Source organism: Rhamphochromis longiceps, linkage group LG9, assembly GCF_057381845.1.
Source record: "Rhamphochromis longiceps isolate RC_006_pf linkage group LG9, R_longiceps_female_GT1.1, whole genome shotgun sequence".
In the NCBI taxonomy this organism is placed as follows: Eukaryota; Metazoa; Chordata; class Actinopteri; order Cichliformes; family Cichlidae; genus Rhamphochromis; species Rhamphochromis longiceps.
In genome coordinates this window covers 34,622,019-34,643,170 of record NC_140565.1, presented here as the reverse complement: position 1 = coordinate 34,643,170, position 21,152 = coordinate 34,622,019, and the positions used below count along the sequence as shown (strand labels likewise).

Below are 21,152 nucleotides of genomic sequence, written 5' to 3'. Positions count from 1 at the left end.
CAGCTTAACAGAAATTATTTTAAACCAGATTTAATGATTTCAAATTCATCATTTTTCATTAGAAATCAAACATCTGTTTAATTGTTTTCGTTTTAGACTCAGTTCTTCCTCAGCAGATTTTTTTTTTTTAGATCAGCCTCACAGTTCTGACGTCTGTAGTAATGAAATGTCATTTATACAATTTTAAAAAAAATTTAAATAAAATTACTCACAGTTAAAAAGGGCATCTGGGTGTGGCTCCTGTTTTCATACCTACCTACAGTTTAATGTTCACATAAAAAACATGGACAGACACGCCAGCCAGTGAGGCCTTATGTAAATGCTCTAGGCTTTCTTTAAAGATGCAAACCTTTTTTTAATGCAATGCATTAATTACATTTCCTTTTACTTTCTTCTACATGAGCCAGCATAAAGGGCAAAACCGCCAAAATCAAGTCAGCTTTTAGCCTGTTCGTCAGGACGGTGCTGCCTATCTCTAATGTGCTGCCTATTTATTCATTTCCAGTCTGCTTTGCCATCCATCACGTCAAACAAATGTCCCCTACAGGCTCCCATATCGACCTCTAAAAGCTGCCGTGAAACCCGAGAGCCGAGGCAGCGGCGATAAAGCTCAGCACGTTCAGCTGATCTGAAAACAGCCCTTGGTGGGAGATCAATGGCGGATGGTCTCGGTGCTAAATATTTCCCATCAAGCTTTGTTTGTTCTGTCTGGTCAGAGCTGTCTGACGGCAGCAGACGTCCCCGGTGCTTCAATAAATTCATTTCAACTGGCATCATGTAAGATCTATTTCACTGCTGCTTCATACAGGAAGCATAACATCTCCATGTGGTGTAAAAATTGACATCTGAAGACCCTGTGTATTTCACTTATTCTCAGCCCTGCTGACTAGTACATCCACCCTAATAAGTCTGCTTACACCATCCTATCATCAGCAGCTCCAACCTCACGATGTGGACGTTGTAGGTGTTTTAGTCTCATTATCTCCTGACATCAACTAATTACTTTAAGGCCTTTTTTAAAATTTGCATTTAATCAATTTTGTTAAAATTCATCAAATGGGCAGAAATGAGAGAAAATTTGAAAGATGTCCCTTAAACAACATTCATGGCTTTCACAACAAATGGAATAATTGCAATCGAGCGCATAGGCAAACCCATGTGTTTTTCACAGCTTGTCCAAAACTTTTATATGATATATAGTTTAGTAATGAGTCTGTGTCTTAATTATGTCAGAGGTCTGGCACTTTTGTTGAACTGGAAACGTTGAGATCGCTAAGAAAGTTTACTTTCATAAGTGTTTTGGAGAGCAATGAGTCATCAATCCAAATTTCATTTGCAAGAAAAAAAAAAGGTTAAAAAAGGTTAAAAAGAACAAAATAATAGGTTATTTCTTTGGCAGACACCCCCTTCTTCTTTTTATCCCTGTCAAGGCTCAGTCTCAAGTTTCTTTTAAGAAAGTGACGAGAAAAGAAAATGAATGCGCGTTTTCAAACCCAAAGAAAACAATTTTTATGCTGATCACTGTAAACAAAGCAAACTTTTAGCTCCACTTGTTCCACGACAAAGTGAACACAGCGTTTGATGGATGGATGGAAGTATAAATGAATCACCATCTGATCCCTTTCCTTCATGCATCAGCAGATTAACAGTCTAATTCACTTTGACCAATAACTCTCGTGTCATACCTGCAGGTTTTCTTCCTGTAAATTTATCTCTTGCAGATGAAAAAAAGGACGGGGGGAGGGTGGACGTGTGTTTAGACTTGACAGAGTAATTTGCAGCTCTCGAGTTTTAAAAAGAAATGAAATTAAGCCCACTCTCTCAATATCCCACAGAGACAATTTTCCAAGTTCCTGCAGCTCAGTGAAATCTTCCCAGATGGGGGTCGCTCAGAAAAAAAAAACCTTTATTAAATGTCAGATCGTAGGCTAATATGCATACATATGGGGGGAGTGTGGAATCTGAACGATGAACTTCAGGTAATGACTGCTCCTATCTGCTTTGTATGAGAATAAAATGCTTCAGTGGCTAATCTTAAGTGTTGCGTAAAAGGCCTCGCGGTTACTTTGAACCCGTGAACAAAAGCACTCCAGACTTCAGAAGTGTTTTTTGTTGGCGAGCCGGGATGCAGTCTCTCAGATGTACTTGATAACAAATGAATGGCTGCAATCCTAAAAAGCTTAAGTGCCTTTGGTGCTGCGGCGGTCAGACACGGTCAGAGGCAAACACAAGCGCCACACAACCTGTTTGTTTGCCGAAAGGAGAAAGTTTGCATGTGCGCAGCCACTGTCATGGAAAGAAGAACAAGGCTTTTGTCGTGTTTGTAGACTGAAATGCTAAAATGCTTTGTTTCTCTTTGACAAGTCAAGGTTTTTTTTTAAGGTGTTTAAACACTGCTTCTTGGGGTCCACCAGCTTCTTTTTGTTTTTCTGAAAACTCTCAGGGAAATGCTATAAGACGTCCTGGCCTCATGGAAAACTGCGTAATAGCTCTGTTGGTCCCCAGAACAGTATTTCCACAATAAAGCCTGTAAAAAGGCGCGATTGATTTTTTTTAAGGAGTCTTTTATCTCTTTAAAATATGTGGCATGTTACGCCATACCTTTTCCAAAACCAAACCATCCATTTTCTTCATGTTTACATAAATCTAAGAAAAGAGATGACTGCATAGTGCAGCTGGATATTTAGTTGGTTATTTTTATAAAACTCAAAGTCCTTAAAATTATATTTATTCTCCTTTGTGGCTAATCTCAAAAAGAATAGCAACTTTACATTTATGTTATGTGTACATACACATCGTTGACCATAGTGTGAGCTTTTGCTAGTGTAATGAAAAGATTATAACTGATCTCAGAGCAGGGAAAGCAAAGTCAGGGTTAGCTTCTCTAGCATACTGGTCTCCTGTTAGCCTCCTATCAAAGACTAAAGAGGTTATTGACAATATAAGTAAATATGAATGATCTCTGGTCTGGTCGGTAAGCACAGAAACTGCTGGTTTTGCGTTTTTACCAGCCGCAGACTTTAACATAGATGGAAAATGACAGAAACTAAAGTTTGCATGGGCTCCATAGTTACGCTAGCTTCCACAGACAACTGAGGCCACATAATGGTGATAATTTACAGAATTAATTTAAATAGGCGATGGTAGAATGTTTGGAGCTGCAAAGAGAGAAATGATTTGCCTTTGGTACGTGTTAATTGCCTATATTTGGATTTCACAGGGAAAGCACTGCTTGCCTTACTTGTCCTGACAGATCGCTATGATGTAAACACATTTGAAGATGTGAACATTTGTGGCTATTTGTAGCTAGTACTTAGTACTTTGCCAATATTAGTGGTTGGTGCTTTGATGGCACATTATTCACTTTTAAAGAACTTACAGAATAAATGTTTGTTTTCATCAAACAAAACAATTCACACACCAGGAACGACCTGCAGGGCTCACTTTCTGCGTGTTCACAAGCCTATTTTAACCACATCCACATACAGTCACCCCTATTATTATTTGGTGATTTTATTTTAAATAACATGGGTTCTGTTTGTTGGCAGCAAAATGTAAGACGTTCAGAACAGGTAGTACAATACAAATGCTTCATTTGCACTCATGTAAGTATCACACTCTCAAAAAAGATGTAAAGAAATTTAATCGGGCTGATTTTGCAGAAAATTTAACCTGACAATGAACTAAACATATTTCTTATTTCGAATTCTACAACTACAGTATTTTTTTCTAGTTAGTTCAGTTTTAGAAATTTTCATTCCAGAAAAACTAAAATGGTTTTCAAACGCTTTGATCGATACTTACAAGTGGAGGTGAAAGTAAAATAACAAAACGAATGAAAAAATTGGTGGAATTCAGTAACATAAAAAATAAAAGCTGTTACATAAGCCAGCAGAGAATATGAAAAACAAAACCTGTGGTACGTCAGAACTGTGAAGCCTAATGCTGTGAAACAAACACAGGTGTTACACCTTTGGCTGTGGCACTGGATTGAAGAAAATGACCTCCTGTTTAGTCCTTTCTTTTGCAATGTTATGTAATCGCTTCTAATGGCCAGAGTTAAATGAGTGTGGCCTGAATTATGTGTTGAATAAAAGATGAGCATCCTGTACAGTTCTTCTCGTAAGGCAAATGGATGAAAATGTCAAGCCAGCATTTAAGGTCACTATTTCTCTACAGAGTTACTCACGGCACAGTTTCCCTGCTCGGCTCGCAGAGGAGCAGCTTTTCACAATAAAAGTACAACTGCTGCTACTCTGATATATGTTTCCAGACAAGCAAACCACCAAACCCCAACAACAAAATGGTTTTCCTGTTTAAGCAATGAAAATGTAAACAACCTAAAGCCAGCCGTGTGTCCAAAGGGTCAGACATGGTGCATTTTCCCCCCAGAAAACTGACTCTTGCTGATTTTTTTTCTTTGTGCCATCATAGAGGTGGTTATGTGGGAAAATGTCAGCAGATCAGCAGGTTCTGAGTTGCTGTCTTGTGATTGGCTGATTAGATATTTGCATTAATGACCAAACAAAAACTACAGTGGGGCAAAAAAGTATTTAGTCAGCCACCGATTGTGCAAGTTCCCCCACCTAAAATGATGACAGGGGTCAGTAATTTGCACCAGAGGTACACTTCAACTGTGAGAGACAGAATGTGAAAAAAAAATCCATGAATCCACATGGTAGGATTTGTAAAGAATTTATTCGTAAATTAGGGTGGAAAATAAGTATTTGGTCACCTCAAACAAGGAAAATCTCTGGCTCTCACAGACCTGTAACGTCTTCTGTAAGAAGCTTTTCTGTCCCCCACTCGTTACCTGTATGAATGGCACCTGTTTGAACTCATCATCTGTATAAAAGACACCTGTCCACAGCCTCAAACAGTCAGACTCCAAACTCCGCCATGGCCAAGACCAAAGAGCTTTCGAAGGACACCAGGAAAAGTATTGTAGACCTGCACCAGACTGGGAAGAGTGAATCTACAATAGGCAAGCAGCTTGGTGTGAAAAAATCAACTGTGGGAGCAATCATCAGAAAATGGAAGACATACAAGACCACTGATAATCTCCCTCGATCTGGGGCTCCACGCAAGATCTCATCCCGTGGGGTCAAAATGATCATGAGAACGGTGAGCAAAGATCCCAGAACCACACGGGGGGACCTGGTGAATGACCTGCAGAGAGCTGGGACCAAAGTAACAAAGGTCACCATCAGTAACACACTACAACGGCAGGGAATCAAATCCCGCAGTGCCAGACGTGTTCCGCTGCTGAAGCCAGTGCATGTCCAGGCCCGTCTGAAGTTTGCCAGAGAGCACATGGATGATACAGCAGAGGATTGGGAGAATGTCATGTGGTCAGATGAAACCAAAGTAGAACTTTTTGGTATAAACTCAACTCGTCGTGTTTGGAGGAAGAAAAATACTGAGTTGCATCCCAAGAACACCATACCTACTGTGAAGCATGGGGGTGGAAACATCATGCTATGGGGCTGTTTTTCTGCCAAGGGGACAGGACGACTGATCCGTGTTAAGGACAGAATGAATGGGGCCATGTATCGTGAGATTTTGAGCCAAAACCTCCTTCCATCAGTGAGAACTTTGAAGATGAAACGAGGCTGGGTCTTCCAACATGACAATGATCCAAAACACACCGCCCGGGCAACAAAGGAGTGGCTCCGTAAGAAGCATTTGAAAGTCCTGGAGTGGCCTAGCCAGTCTCCAGACCTCAACCCCATAGAAAATCTGTGGCGGGAGTTGAAAGTCCGTGTTGCTCGGCGACAGCCCCAAAACATCACTGCTCTCGAGAAGATCTGCATGGAGGAATGGGCCAAAATACCAGCTACTGTGTGTGCAAACCTGGTAAAGACCTATAGTAAACGTTTGACCTCTGTTATTGCCAACAAAGATTATGTTACAAAGTATTGAGTTGTATTTTTGTTATTGACCAAATACTTATTTTCCACCCTGATTTACGAATAAATTCTTTACAAATCCTACCATGTGGATTCATGGATTTTTCACATTCTGTCTCTCACAGTTGAAGTGTACCTCTGGTGAAAATTACTGACCTCTGTCATCATTTTAGGTGGGGGAACTTGCACAATCGGTGGCTGACTAAATACTTTTTTGCCCCACTGTACCTCTGTAGACTTGATGTGGCGCAAAATAAAACGAGGACATCACATTTTCAGATGTTTGGCCTTGGTTTCATGCTGAAATATCGCTTTCCATGACATATTCTACAGACACAGGTTTACTGTGACACTTACCTTTCGTGCAACAGCAAAAACCAGAATGGCAAAACGAATTTGTGCTCTTTGTTAAACTGTTGGTGCAGGGGACATGCTGACTACTGTACTGCTGGGTTTTGCAAGAGTGTCTGTCTATTGTGGGTTGTGTGAAATTGTATCAGCACAGCAAAGAGGGTAAGGTAAAATTTGATGGAATGAAGCTACTAATAAAATGGCATTCTCCATCTGTGGCTCCCCAGGTCGACATTCCCTCAAAGGTCAGTGCTGTCAGCGTGGTTTACGGTTTAAAAAAAGGAAGATTGTACTTGTTAAAATGCAGTTGTTGAGTTTTTAATATGAACTCAAGGGAAAGCACTTTGTAATTTTACATTACCTGTCTGATAACAGTGATTCTGTTTGCAATGAAGTGGTTTATATCCAAAATTTGCTGGTGAAAATTAAAATATGAGTCCAGTTTAATGACACTGTCTATGTTAGGAGTGTGTGAACAGCAGTGCACCTTCTTTCTCCACCACACCCCTTGTTTCTCTTGTGTGAAAGCTCTGAATGCTGTTTGTTGGTTTTATCGAAGATTTTGGTCTTTGTCTTGCATTTGAAAACAGTAAAAATGTAGGAGCTGCTGCTGACAGACCTGCAAGGACCTGCAGTTCCTCTAATGCCCACTTGAACCTGGATTCGAAAGTGAGTCAGTCTTCATAGACTCCCAGCAGAAATAAGCATGTTTACAGCATATGGCAAACATCAGTTTTGGTCTCTAGCTAGTTTGTCTTTATAGGAACTGTATCCGGGATGAATTTGGTATTTCTAAGTTCAATTCAATTCAATTCAGGTGGCTGCTAGCTGAGCATGTTTGTGCTGTTGGTGCCTTTTGGAAGTATTTTTAATGCAACAATCTGACAAATAACACGACTGTGCATTCAATTGTTTTAAAAGATTGTCAAAAAAGGCTGTGTTCCAGATTTGGTGAGTGAAATTCTAGAATTTTCTACAACATTCTTGTCACATTTCTGAAGAGAGGACCCAAAAGCAGACAGAACTTGATCTTAACAAAATGCAAGCTGTTTATTAAGGGCTGATAGAAGATCAGACAATGATACAAAAATAAAGGGCAATGAAGGCTTACACTAACCAAAACTAGACTGGGAAAATCCACTGTGAATATGGGGGGAGGTGAACTGATGTTCTGCCAAAAGACAAAGAAGAACTGACACAATATACACAGACAGGTGATTAGTACAGTAGAGACGGCTGGGAAACACAGCTGGAACAATTAGACACAGAGCCAGGGGAAGCAAAACTAAACACAAGCATATGAGCCAAGGACTATCAAAATAAGACAGAAAACCCACTGAGACGCAGACTAAGACACACAACTTGACGTGGGAAGACAATAGGACACATGGAAAACTGACATGGTAGAGGAGAAAGATGGAGAGAGCGAGGCATACATGAACAGAAGGAAGAACCAACATGACACATAGAGGGAATAAACAGAGACATGACAGAGGACATAAATAAAGCACATGACTGACTCTCAGAGGAGACACAGGGATGAGACAAAGACACAAAAGGAACTTAACAGACAAGAACAATGAATCTGAAATACAAATAAACTCAGAGAGACTAAAAGAACTAAACTCAAGACTAAACTGTACAAAGCTTGAACTTAAATCATCATCATCATACAGATAAACTCTAAACGCTGGGTCACCCAGGACCATGACGCTTCTAGGACAGATGGCAGTGGCAAAGCTATAGTTGAGGCTTCAGTCTGGTACTTTACAAATCAGTGGGTCCCTGTGGCTAATCCATGTGTTTGTATAACACTTATCTACTTGGCACCAACATTATGTTATTTTTTTAAGGGTTTGTCTGATTCCTCAAGCTCACAGATATTTCTAAGCTATGTTCTTCAGTGAGTCCTCTTGTTTAGAAGAGGAATGGTAAAGGTTAAATACATTAATTCCATCGTCAGGAGGGACTGCTGTATCCTCAAACCACAGCTAAAGTTAAGAAGTGCTTGTTTTCCTCCTGCAGACTTGCATTAAAAGCTTTTGAGCTTGTTATGACGGATACTTTTGTTCTCAAGCGTGTCTGGCACAAAGGAACACCCGAAGTACTTCATGTGATGATGTTAAAGTGTATTAATGTACTTGGAAATGGCTTGTGGTCAGATCTAAGTGTTGAATAACTGCTCAGCAAACTGTGTTTGCTGTAATGGTTATGGTTTTACCACCTCCCGCTCAGACTCTGTCTAACCACGCCAAAACACACAATCTGAGTTTGATGAGTTTATTGATCGTGCTGTAGCACAGACAGACAGAAGTGAGTGGGAGGTGAGCACAAACTTCCACCGACACAAAACAGTCAGGACGAGTTGACGGAGCTCACCTGAATCCTGATGAAGTTTGAACATTTCAAGTTTTTATGAGGAGCTAGCTTATTGTAGCACAGATGTGGATAAATGTGTGCAGATTAATCATGCAGCTCATTGGTTTTTGTGACCTCAGTTCTCATGGTTACCTGACAAAAGTGATTTCAAAATGATTAACTAATGTTGTGCAGTATCAAAAATAATTAAATAAATAAATAAACATGACACAGAGGTGGAATATAAGAGACCGATGTAGATGTCGTGTCGCCACATGTTGATTTTTGGAATGTTATGATTTTAAATTAACATATTTCATCTATTTTCAAGTGGAATTTAATCTTTATTTTTACAAGTAGTCCCACTGAAACCCAATGTCTCATTTGCAAGAGAGAGCTGTTCCAGACAAACATTAAAATTACTATAATATGTCTAATGTAGTGAGATAGGAATCCAAATCCATGATCCAGTAAGAAGTTCTATTGAACAGATATAAAAAAAAAACCTGTGCAGAGAATAGGCAGGATAAAGTGTGTCCGAACAGAAGGAAGAAAGAACTAACCTGAGGTCCATGGAAACAAACAGGGAACAGGTTAGAAACCAGGACAAACATGATGGTGAACAACAGACTCAAACAAAACAAAGGAGAAGACATTCATATACTTGGAGGACAGAGGGGTGGAGACCGGCGGGGAACAAAACACAGGTGAAGATGATCAAAACAATAAAACTCAAAACAAGAAGAAAGAGAAAATTCAATCAAATCAAAAGCAAAACAGGAAAAACGGAAATGAGCAGACATAAATGAAACAAAGAAAACATGGAAACATAAAGGACATGCTAAACATAGATGACCTCTGTCAGGAAGAGTGACTACGCCCCTAATACTAGTATTCAGGTGGCGTTATAATAAAATTCACGGAGTTAAGAGTCGTCATGAAATGAGAAACTATGCATAGGTGACAAAGCCATTTTTGTATCAGATTGTAACCTGTTTATTTCTGCTGTAACATTAACATGGCAGTCTGTGGGCATTGAGTCACTGCTGGCGTTTCAAGTGGACGTTAGAGAAATTGCAGTTTTTTGGCACTTCCTTGTTGGCTTCATTTTTCCAACCTGGAAGTCGCTTCATGCTGAAACTGAGCATTTAGAGAAGCATGAAGTTTTGGCTCATAGGGCTTATTTCTGTGTATTCTGACGTCATTATGTAACAGTTTCACATATTTACTATGAGCATCCATCATTTTAACAGTACAGTGTATGGCAGGAAATTAAGAACAGCAGAGCAGGTCCACTTTAGGGTTCGGGGAAATCAACCTCGACTGATGACAAGCACCAAAAATATTCTGACATGCCACATTAGGAATAAGACTGGTCTAAATTACAAAATAAATGGTCCCTGAATTCCATTTAGCAGCTTCAACATCACCATTTCCCTCCAACAGGAGACGACACAACACATTCTTAAAAATATCTCGTACTTTAGCACAATTACAAACCCAGTTTTTATACAGTCTGGCGTTTGTTTTTCCTCTGTGAACACGTGGCTGAAACTAGCTTCACAAAAAAGTTTAATATTCTTTCTGCAAAGGTTTGTCTCTTGCTGTAAAGGTCTCGCAAGCCTTAAGTACAGTGTCATCTTTCACTGTATTATTCATCCTCATTACATCTCAGCTAGTGCAGTCTATCAGGTAAGAACGATGAAGAGGAGTTCCTGTGCAGTGCACACAGGAGGAAGAGGGACATGTCAGTGAACGCCCACGTAGTCCTGAGGAGAAGCCTGATCAACATGATGACTGAAAACACCTGTGTGGCTCAGTAGGGGGGGAAAGGGGGTGAGGAAGAAGAGGATTCTCCAAAAGCTAGTTTCAGATTTAAATCTCACCTTCTTCCTTTTTTTTAATTTTAATTTTTTTTATTTTAGACAACTTCTACAAGGTGGAGGGAGCCAAGGATGCCTTAATCTGTGGGAACAGCAGCGACGCAGGGTGAGTCAACAGTTTCTCTTGTTCCGCTGTGAAGGTGGGAGACGTGGATTTGCCTGGGTGTGATTTGATTCTGAAGTTCATGGTTACACTGAGTGTGATTACAAACCACTGAACCAGTCAGGGCCACTCACCCTGAGCCTGGTAACGCCTGAAGTTTAAAAGAGAGTTTTAACAGACAGTTGTTTGGTTTCCCTCTGTAACCACTTGGGGGTTACAGAGATGTTCCCCTTGTTGGTTTGCCAGTCATAGCAGATAAATGTAGCACAGCTTCAAGATGTTCTGAGGAGCGATGCGTTACTTCAGGCAGAGCCTTGGGAAGAAGCTCCATGGAGTGGGGGGGGGGGGGGTGCTGTGGAGATGATGTAACATGTGTTGGGTTGTAATTTTTTCACAACCCATATGAAGAAGAGCAGTATGAAAATAAATGCTGTGAAATGTTTTCTGATATGAAGATGGATAAATATAATATTGTTGTATGAAAGCATAATCATCTCTGAAAACATCCAGAAAATATAGGCTGCATACATGCATATGGTGACCGACCACTGACTCACAGCAAAGCTGGATTGGAGCAATAAATGTCAGCAATGAAACAGTGACACTGACACTGTAATTTACTCAGAAAGTTGACATGCGGAGACAACAGCACACAAATGAGGACTCCCTCATTGGTTTAATATCAGACGACTCTGTTGTTTACCAGCAGAGCAAACACAGCTCTGCGATGGCTAATGAGAAAGTCAGATTTACAGAATATCTGGATGGTCAGGTCCTTAACACTTATTTTCACACATTAGGTAAGAACTGTTGGATTATTGCCCAAAATTCAGTAACAAGCTGTGTGTGTTTGGTGTTTGGATGTTCAGTGGTTGCAGTGGAGGATGTTTGTGCCTGTGGAAGTCTACCACCAGCTCCTTGGTTTTATTAGTGTTGATCTGAAGGTAGTTCTGCTGGCACCTGTCCACAATGTCTTGGGTCAGTTCTCTGTACTCCCTGTCGTCCCCATCAGTGATGAGGCCGACTATTGCAGAGTCGTCAGAGCACTTCTGCAGGAAGCACTCGGTGGAGTTGTGGGAGACGTCTGCAGTGTAGATGGTGAAGAGGAACGGAGCCAGGACCGTTCCCTGTGGGGCCCCCGTACTGCAGACGACCCTGTCCGACACACAGCCCTGAGTTCTCACATACCGTGGTCGGTCAGTGAGGTAGTCCAGAATCCATGTTGTGAGGTGATGGTCCACTCCTGAGTTCTCCAGCTTGTCCTTCAGGACCGTGGGAAGAATGGTGTTAAAGGCACTGGAGAAATCAAAGAACATGATTCTCACAGTGCTCCCAGCGGTCTCCAGGTGAGCGAGGGAACGATGCACGAGGTGAATGATGCCATCATCCGCTCCGATGCCAGGCTGGTAGGCAAACTGAAGTGGGTCCAGTGATGAGCCCACCAGGCGCCGAAGCTGAGTCAGGACCAGCCGCTCCAGGGTCTTCATCAGGTGGAATGTCAGAGCCACCGGTAGCATCACGCTCGTGTCCGGAGTTAGCGGTGTTAGCCAGGACTCCGTTAGCAAAACAATGCTACATCGCTGGTATTCCCCCTGTGACCAGGTTAGCGACGTGAGCTCATCTTATTGGGCAGCGATGTTACATTTCCAGTGATTACAGAAGGGAGAGATGGTCTATAACATCTCCTTCTCGGGTGACAGCGCTCCCTCCCAGCACGACACCCACGTCTTTTCCTCCTCAGCTCAGTGGGAATGTCGTGTCTGTCCGCCGGCAGCACTGCTGTGGGACACAGCGCTAACAGCTGATCCCTGCTGTAAACAAAGCATCCATATGCTGGGTTCCCAAACATGGCTAAAAAATGGTGTGAAAGAAAAGAGAAAGACAACCAAGACTAGCACAAAACGGTAGTCCATGATTGCAGAATCTAATTGCTTAAACTTTAGTTACAAAAAAGAGAAAGTAAAGAGGAGATACGAAAGAAGCTCAGAATGAGCGGAGCTGCTGTAACAGGCTGCCACTCACGGGGGGGCGCCGGAAGTCAGAAAGACTTCACTTCCTAATAATGATAAATTGGTCTTACCTTTATCCAGTTGCTAGCGTAGTAAGGTCCCAGTCACACAGACTCGGGGACAATATTTTTCTCCTACCTTGCAGCTGCTGGTTTCTGAGAAAAAAACACAAACTGGAAACTGAGACCGTTTGGTTTCAAAGTGAAACTTGTGCCTTAGCTCTAAACTTTTACTTTGAAAGGCCTCTATTCCAGCTTGCATCATACTTTTTCAAATTTCACTAGCACTTGGCTCATTTGCAGGTCCCTAACACCCGAAACACTCCCAAAGAGGTTTTGGGGGCAACACCCTCTTTGTGGGGAATTCATCTGGTGACTGCCGTCAACCTCAAGCAATCATTTGCCAAGAAATCAAGATTTTTTTCCTGTAGCGACTGGAAGTTGAAGTCTCTGGGCCTGCATGATTGGGGCATAAACATTATAGCTCACGGGGGTATCCTCATGTGAGGGTGGTAGCAATCTGGTGTCAGGGGGTAGTGTTAAGTGGATTTATCCCAAAACTGTAGTTTGTGTTTTGTTCCAGGTGTTTGGTTAAAGTTGGAGCACAAGTTGGTTTGGCTCAGGATTTACAGTTATTACAGTTGGCGCACTAGGTCATTAGGGTCATTTCAATAAGTGCTGATTGGCACTTTTTAGAAGTCAGTAGCATTTTTGCTTGCTGGGTTGATGGGCTTCATTGTTGGTGTATGCAGTTGCAAGATGGTCTCTTGTTTATATAATTTTTTTCCAGTGGTGTGGGTGCTTGAACTGAAGGGACACAGCGTACGCTGCTGTGAGCGGGTTAATGATGTGATGTAAGCATCATCAGAGCAGCATCACAATCATGGGCTAGGTTTTGGTGAGGTGGCGACGGATCAGGCTTTATGACATTTATCTATATTCCTTGTTTCCCATATGTTTATTATTATTAATATTATTATTTGTACATGTATGCCTTTGTTTGCTTGTCACATTAAAAGTCCCACTTTAACCATGTGCAAAATCATCCATCACCCCCAGTATATGACCTTCGGCTGCAGTTTCCAGCTTTCTGCATCCTGAGGTTCAGCTGAGCTTGGGGCTAAAAATACATGTGTGAAAAGCTTTGGCTTCACCACGACGAAGAGCTGAAAACATCAATCTCTCTTTACTTTCCTGTCAATCATGCAGCATAGCAGTTTGTCCCTCACAACCTTTAGTTATCACTTTATTGAATGTTCTTCACATTCGAATCTGTCTGATGATTTTTCATACTTTGGCTGACTGTTTCGAGCTGTTTGAGGATGTAAACAACAAAGAGGGAATGAGATTGGGCTTCATTTTGTTCCCGTCTCACCTGAGAGTCCAAATAAACAGCAGGCTGAGTCTTTAGTTCTGCAAATATTTTTCTCAGACGGAGGCAGAAATGATCTGCTGGTGGGGTTAAATTTCAGTGGAAGGAGACAAAATGCAAAGATTTTCTCACTAAACTGTCCTTAGCTAAAGTAAAAACGTGCTTGGTGGCAATAGACACTCCATCTTTAGAAACATTTATGCTTTTGCAGAACCCGTGCATGTTGGTTTAATGTAACTTCATCATCCCGCTATGAATGCATCTGAAATTACCTCCTATTTTCTGTCATTTGGCTCCAGACCGCATTCTCATATTTTAAAGTTGAATCTTTGACTTATTTCTTCCTCTTGCACTTTGAGACCTCAGTGAGAAATTCTGCTTTTTGACTGAAGATGGATGGAGGCTGATAGAAACATGTTAGCTACTGCATGTGGAGTAGGCTTTTCTGGACACCACAGAAAGACAATCACCAGTTTGCAAAGGAAATGGAAAGAAACAACCAATCTCTCCATTACCAACAGTTATATTTTAGGTCTCATTTCACTCATACACAATATCTGCTTGTTTTACTGTTTCTCTTCCAATATGGGAAAGGTTGTTGGATAATCTCATTAGAGCAATGTTGTCATGTCAGCTGTAGCTCCTGCTGAACTTTCTGGCTCCATTTTTGGCCTTTTTCTTGTTTAAAATAAAATGACCTAAAGTCTAAAGTGAAATCTCATGTTTGTAATTTCCAAACCTTTCATTAGTTGCTAATAATTACTGAAGTTGTGTGTGATACCTCCAAGTGTCAAGGTGTCCTTAGTCGAGACTCCTTGGGACTCAGAAGTGACCATATTTAGACAAGAGGCTGGACTGTGAAGCTACCAGCTAATGCAAGCAAGCTGCATTAGCTGGTACTGATCAGGAAGCTGCATTCATACGTGTGCACAGCACATCTGCTGATCTGCTAATTAATGCTAATGAAGAAAAATTCACTCACTCAAACAGAAGCACAGATATTGCAGGCAGGCTGTAACGCACAGGCTGTCACCATCCACCTGTGACTCCTGTGAGTCGTAGCACCCACTAACTTTACACCTTAGAGAAATCTGAATGCATGAGTGAATAAAACCCCTGCACAGTTAATGTGTTGGAGGAAAATAGCGCTGCAGGCTAAAGCAGGGATTTTTTTTCACATATCAGGCCGTAAACATGATTATTTCTGCTGAGACATTTTAACATTAGAGCCTATAAGGACTGACTCACAGCTGAAGGCAGCCTCAAGTGGACAGTAGAGGAAGTGCAGTTTTTGTCACTTCCTCATTGGCTTCATTTTTCATGTTGCTGCTCTTCGATCCTGCCTCAGCGTGATGAGATGGTATGAGCGTGTCTCATCGTGTGTTTGGATCTTGCTGCTGGTGTCGTGTGCTGGACTGTTGTGTGACATGTCAGAAAGGAGAAGCGTCTGACCACGCTGAGAGCAGGACACTGAGTGACACAGCTATGACAGTACTGTGTGTGTGTGTGTGTGTGTGTGTGTGTGTGTGTGTGTGTGTGTGTGTGTGTGTGTGTGTGTGTGTGTGTGTGTGTGTCAGAGAGAAATAGACCATCACCCAACTCCAAGTAGCTGTTCCTCTGGGGAGACGGTTAGCCTGAAGCTAACTGACCACGTTATTTGAAACTGATGCAAACAGGACTAGGAGGCAAGTGAAACAGGAAGTAAACAGAAACATACCATGGCATGAACCCGATGAGGAGGAGGAGGGGAGGAAGATGAGATGGTGCAGGAGAAGTGAAGCAGAAAGGAGGATGGGTGGAGGGAAAGAAAGAGGAGAAGATACAGAGGGCAGAAGATAAACGAGGGAGGAGATGGACAGAAGGCTATTAGATGAGACGGGAGGGGGAGGAGAAGAGAAAACAGAGGGATAGGAAGACGAACGAGGGCAAGGCAAAGCAGAGAAGATAACAGAGGGAGAGAGAGAAAGCATGTGAAGAGAAGGAATAAAGAAGAAATAAGAGATAAACAAACATAAGGTGAGGAGAGAGAGGCAGAGAGATGTGTTCAGTAGAACCAGGCAAAGAAACATCTTTTAGATCCACAGAGAGAAACAAGAGAGAGGAAGTAGAATGAAGCAAAAGGAGAAAAGTAAGGAGGTAAAAGAAAAAAAGACACGTGGGGAGAAAGAAAGATGAGGAGGAGCAGGAGAAGAGGGGACAGTGAGAGGTAAGGATGATGAGGTGGATCATCAAAAAAGAAATGAAAGGAAGAAAAGAGGATAGAAAACATAAATGAGTGAAAACAAGCACGGGAAGGAGGTGACCCGGGTGCAGAAGGTGAAGTTGAACAGAGCTTAAAACTCCAACATAATATTATAAAAACACAGTGAATCCGTGCAGCTTGCTGCATCTGAGGAGTTAGGAGGGTAGGGAAGTTTCCCTTATCCTGTTTGTCAAGCTAACAAAGCATTCTCATCCCGAACTGGCCTGTTGTTGTCCCTACGCAAGGTGTCCTTTGGTGTTCGTTTAAATAAAAGGGGAAAAAAGGGTTGAAGCCCATGTTAGGTAGAGGTGCTGCTGGCATTCATCACCTGGTTTGTCCATCAGGTGACAGGAAGCAAACTGCCGTGTTTGTGTTTTGCACCTGATTCTTGTCACTTTGCACAGCTACGCAGTGGATTGAGTTTGCGCTGCATGGATTCATTCATTCATTCACTCATGCTCAGCTCAGCAGGGTGTAAGTGTATATATATTATCTGCTAATGGAATACATCTTACAGCAGTCAGTGAAATGTGGCACTGATAACTGAAACTCTGAACCCATGAGGTGCTGTAGCCCAGGTTATGTGTTCAGCAGTAGTTGCTATGGTGATAGAACCAGGTTATAAAAGAGACCCACCTTCCTGACACCGAGACTCCTGAGTAAGGGCAGCGTTTCATGTTTGAGAGGAGTACCTTTGTTAGTACGATCAACAAATCGACCACTTAAACATCTCATAAGGCAACATTAGGGGTGCAAAGATACACAGAATTCACGGTTCGGTTCAGTTCGATACTTTGGTGTCACGGTTCGATATTTTTTCGATACAAAAAAGATGTTCATGCCTTTTTAATTTGTCATTTATTAAAATTATAAATGTATATTTTAACTCAAAAGTACAGTTTTTAAATTTAATGTTGCTGAAACAACCAAGTAATAAAAAAAATAAATCTATCTGATCGAGAAATCACTCATCTTTGGAAAAGAGAGTTTATTACAGAGAAATGTCTCTTTCCAAAATAAAAGCTCTACTATACGCTTCTTCTGGGCTATATTCTCAGCAGCATATTAAACATATCAGGTCCCCATAAGGAGAATCCTGTGCTAACGGCTGTCTAAATGACTCGGGTAAAGTTTGTAGCATGCTGCTTGTTGTTTTTGTCTGCTTCCACTTGTCTTTGCACTAGGATGATGTCGGCGTAAATGTGCAGTCATATTCGTTGTGTTCCCACTAGTGCTGTCAGCGTAAATCTCGTTGAAATGACGTTAACGCCAAAACACGGCAAATCTCCGTTAACGAGCTACCGCGGATTGCCCCGTGCGTGGGGCTGGACGGCGTCAACACGTTAACAAGCTAACTGCACTAACGCACTAGTTCCCACCAATGTAACTGAGCATTGCGTGGCACATCCAACATACTGTTTTACTTTAGTCCATGACTCGCTTACCTTCAGGGTCATACGTCACATGAAAACCAAAATAGTTCCAAACGCCAGATCTGAATGAGGGTGGGGGAGGTTCAATTTGCCATGTTGCAAGGAGAGCTTAGCTTCTGTCTTGCTAGCTTGCCCTGCGCTCAGTGAATCTGCGTTCGACTACTCCGCCTAGGCTGCACTGTCGAGAGCAGATTCACTGAGCGCTCAACACAGACAGCATCGTCAGAAGGAAAGTTGATAAAAGAAATTAAAAAATTTGTATTGTTCGATACATATGCGTACCGAACCGAAAGCACTGCATCGAACAGTTCAATATCGATACGAGTATCGTTGCACCCCTAGGCAACATGGTGACTCCTCGCAATGACCACCTTCTTCTTATTTTGAGCAATGATGACCTTGCATGCTCAGGATATTTGCATAGTGTGATCTGATTGGCTAGCAGCAGCACTAGCTCTTCACATATTGAATATTCCTCCGTTTTTTTAGCACCAGCAGCGCGAGCAGAGACGATGAGCCATATTCACATCACCTGTCACCTTGTTTTAACGTTGGAGCTGAATGTTCTGTGATTGCACTTTAGTCTGTTCAAATAAACGTGTCACCAGTCATTTATTCCTCTCTTTACCACAGCCTGGGAGTCCATATTTACCTTTCTACATGAACACGCACTTTCTGTGATGTTTTCTGTGCTGGTTTTGAGATTGGAAGCTTTTCTGTGGGCACAAAACGAGTCAACGGGCGAGTTATCAGAGAGAGAGCTGGAGGAGGGAGCGAGCGGTCACGGTAGCAATGTTGATCGCTGTGTTGTCTGCTTTCTGTGCTGAAGCTGCTCCGCTCGCGCATGATGCTGATTCGCTGAGCCTGAGGGCAAAGGTCACTGAGCTAACCCAGTCTGACATACACATTGTGACTCCTACAACCAGCTGCAACAGAGTCACAGGCACTTCATCAGACAAGCGCAGAGCATTTGTCAGGGCTGCGCAGTATTGGGGTAGAAGGAAATTGTCAGGCTGAGGGGCCATTTTGTTTTCGGGCTTGGTTCTGATTGGCTCTGATGTTACACTTTCAAGTAATGAGCAAAATGTGTAAAACTGTAATAAAAAGTGTGAGACACAGAAAAAGCTGTGTCTTATAAGCAGAGCTGGAGGCTCTTTCACGCTGCTCTCTCCCTGCGTCACACCCTCGGCTCTGCTCCGGAGGTGCCGTGCCGACCTCACTCTTCACAGCATCTGGTCGGGTTAGGCTGGGAACGCTGCTGGCCTCGGGGGCAAGGTTACAAGCATACAAACATATGAAATATCTGATTACATGAAGGGGGGGGGGGGGGGGGGGGGGGAAGTTACGCTGAGGATGATGAGGGTATACACGAAGGTTTATTGGATTTATCGGCTGATGTTAAGTGCTTAAACCCACAGAGCACTGTCCGACTCTTCTTCTCCATTAGTTCCAGGTATCAGATTTGCAGGCATGTTTGATAGAATTATTGTTTGCAATCATAGTCTAAGTGCATGTTCAGAAAAGTTTTTGCAAGCTGAAACTATTGCATTAAAGTTTATCAGCCCTCTGTTTGTATTAATGCGATACTGCACACAGTACAACTTGTATGAGTCCGTGGATAAAGTACACCTTGTGCTAATTAATGCCAAGTCCACATTCGCCTTTTTTTATAAAAAGAAACGGACCAACTGCGGGCGCTGGGATATTATTTTTGGCATCTTAATAAGTTTGTGTGTCATTTTAAGTGATTTTTAAGTTAAACTGTTTGTGATATAACTCGTCTCGTGCTTCATCCGGGTGTGAAACAGCTGGGATGAAAGGCAGCACCTCCAAACTATAAACTACAAGTATAACTATGAAGTGTTCCCTCTGGGATGGGTGGAGTTCTTGCCCTAAGCAAGGGAAATGAAAGATCTTGGGATCTTATCTGTTAGTGTTGAGGTAGACCTGATTGCTGAGGTGTGAGCAGTAATGTGGGCATTGTACCAGTAAGGTCACAAATACAAACGGCTGAAATGAGCTTCCTCCATGAGATGCGTGGACTTAGAGGTAGAATGAGGAGCTCGACATTCGGAGTGAACTCAGAGTGAGATCAGGTTTGCATGCCTCCTGGTTGCCTCCCTTCAGATGTTTTGCAGGTATGGCTGAAATGTAGGAGACTCTGGGATGGACTACGAACCAAATGGAGAAGTTATATATGGCCGATCTGGCCGTGGGACACCTTGGGATCCCCCATTGAAGTGGAAAGATGGATTATCCTGATGCGTTAATGCTATTCTGCGTGCTATTTTCATAAGATTTTTTTTTCTTGGTTTTTGTTGCTGAAAATTTTTTGATTTTTACTTTATGGTCTCCAACTTAGAGTAAATCGCAGTCGAGTTGTAAACCGTCTGTGCCAGGAGTAAGAAGAGGGATAGTATTTGATGAAAAGCAACCTTGAAAACCCCCAATTTTGCTTTGCATCAGCTCATTTAACTAAGTAACTAGCCATGTTAGGAAGCAATGGAATTGGACTTGTGAGAAATCTCTACAATTTCAGGACCGGGACCACTCCTCCTTCACGCCCCTTCCGACCTCAGACTATAAATGCCCCCTTCTCCAATACCCGTTGTTCTCATTTCCATGCCCCACCCTTACCCCCCTTTTTCCCTCTCTTCTCCTCTTCTCTTCTCCTCCCTTCTTTCATTCATTTCTCGTTAGTACATGGGGATCTGCCCTGCCCGGGAGCCATCGCCAGTCCCCTTCGAGGCCTTCCCCAAACCGCAGCACCAGTTCATACTTCCTCAACCCTCTTCGCTCATCGTTTCTGAGGATGTGGTCCCAGCTAGTGAAACAAGATCAGTAAAATCTTAAACTCAAGTATAAAACTTCTAAAAACAAATTAGATGTATCGTGTTTATCTTGCCATGGTCAATGTCTACTTAAAGAAACTCCTTCTGCTCTTAATGCTGATGTTGTGTCACATCAAATCCAAGTCTAGAGTCGGCTCCGAGCTGTGTCTCAGTGCTGTTATAGAATAATGAATGTTGTGAATTAGGCCTGGTAGTTGTCCACAGTTTTTCATTTCCTCTGGCTCACAGTCAGAGTGATGTTCTGCAGATAAATCTCTTTCTGTTCGGAGCTGAAATGAAATACATGAATGACGGATAAACTGGAATTCAAACGAGGTAATCCCGCTGAGCAGAAACTCGTCGATTGGACAGATTTCAGTCATTCTTTAGAGAGGGAAGCCAATCATGACTGGGTTCAGACGTATTGCCTTTAATTAGTGCTGAAAACCATCACAAAAAAGTCTCCAAGCTATGACTGTAAATGTTTTAAGAAGAAAATGTGGTAAAATATGAGAGTGCAGTCCATCTGACATGCCTGCAAAGCCCCGACCGACAGCAGCAGACAGCTAAGATGCAGAATGACAGCCGACCCAACGGGCTGCCTCGTTACAGATGCTAATTAGCTTATTCTTGTCACTGGAGCTCGATGGCATGTAGCATGT

At 42.3% G+C, this 21,152-nt stretch overlaps 1 protein-coding gene across 1 annotated transcript in view; it reads left to right on the top strand.

Annotated features, from left to right (window-relative positions):
• LOC146662752 (sodium channel protein type 3 subunit alpha-like) overlaps window positions 1-21,152 on the top strand; it is a 279,350-nt gene that overhangs the window by 99,075 nt on the left and 159,123 nt on the right. Inside the window, exon 9 of the mRNA XM_085419328.1 lies at window positions 10,544-10,607. Within this exon, the coding sequence (XP_085275454.1) occupies window positions 10,544-10,607 (64 nt within the window). The remainder of the gene's footprint in view (window positions 1-10,543; window positions 10,608-21,152) is intronic.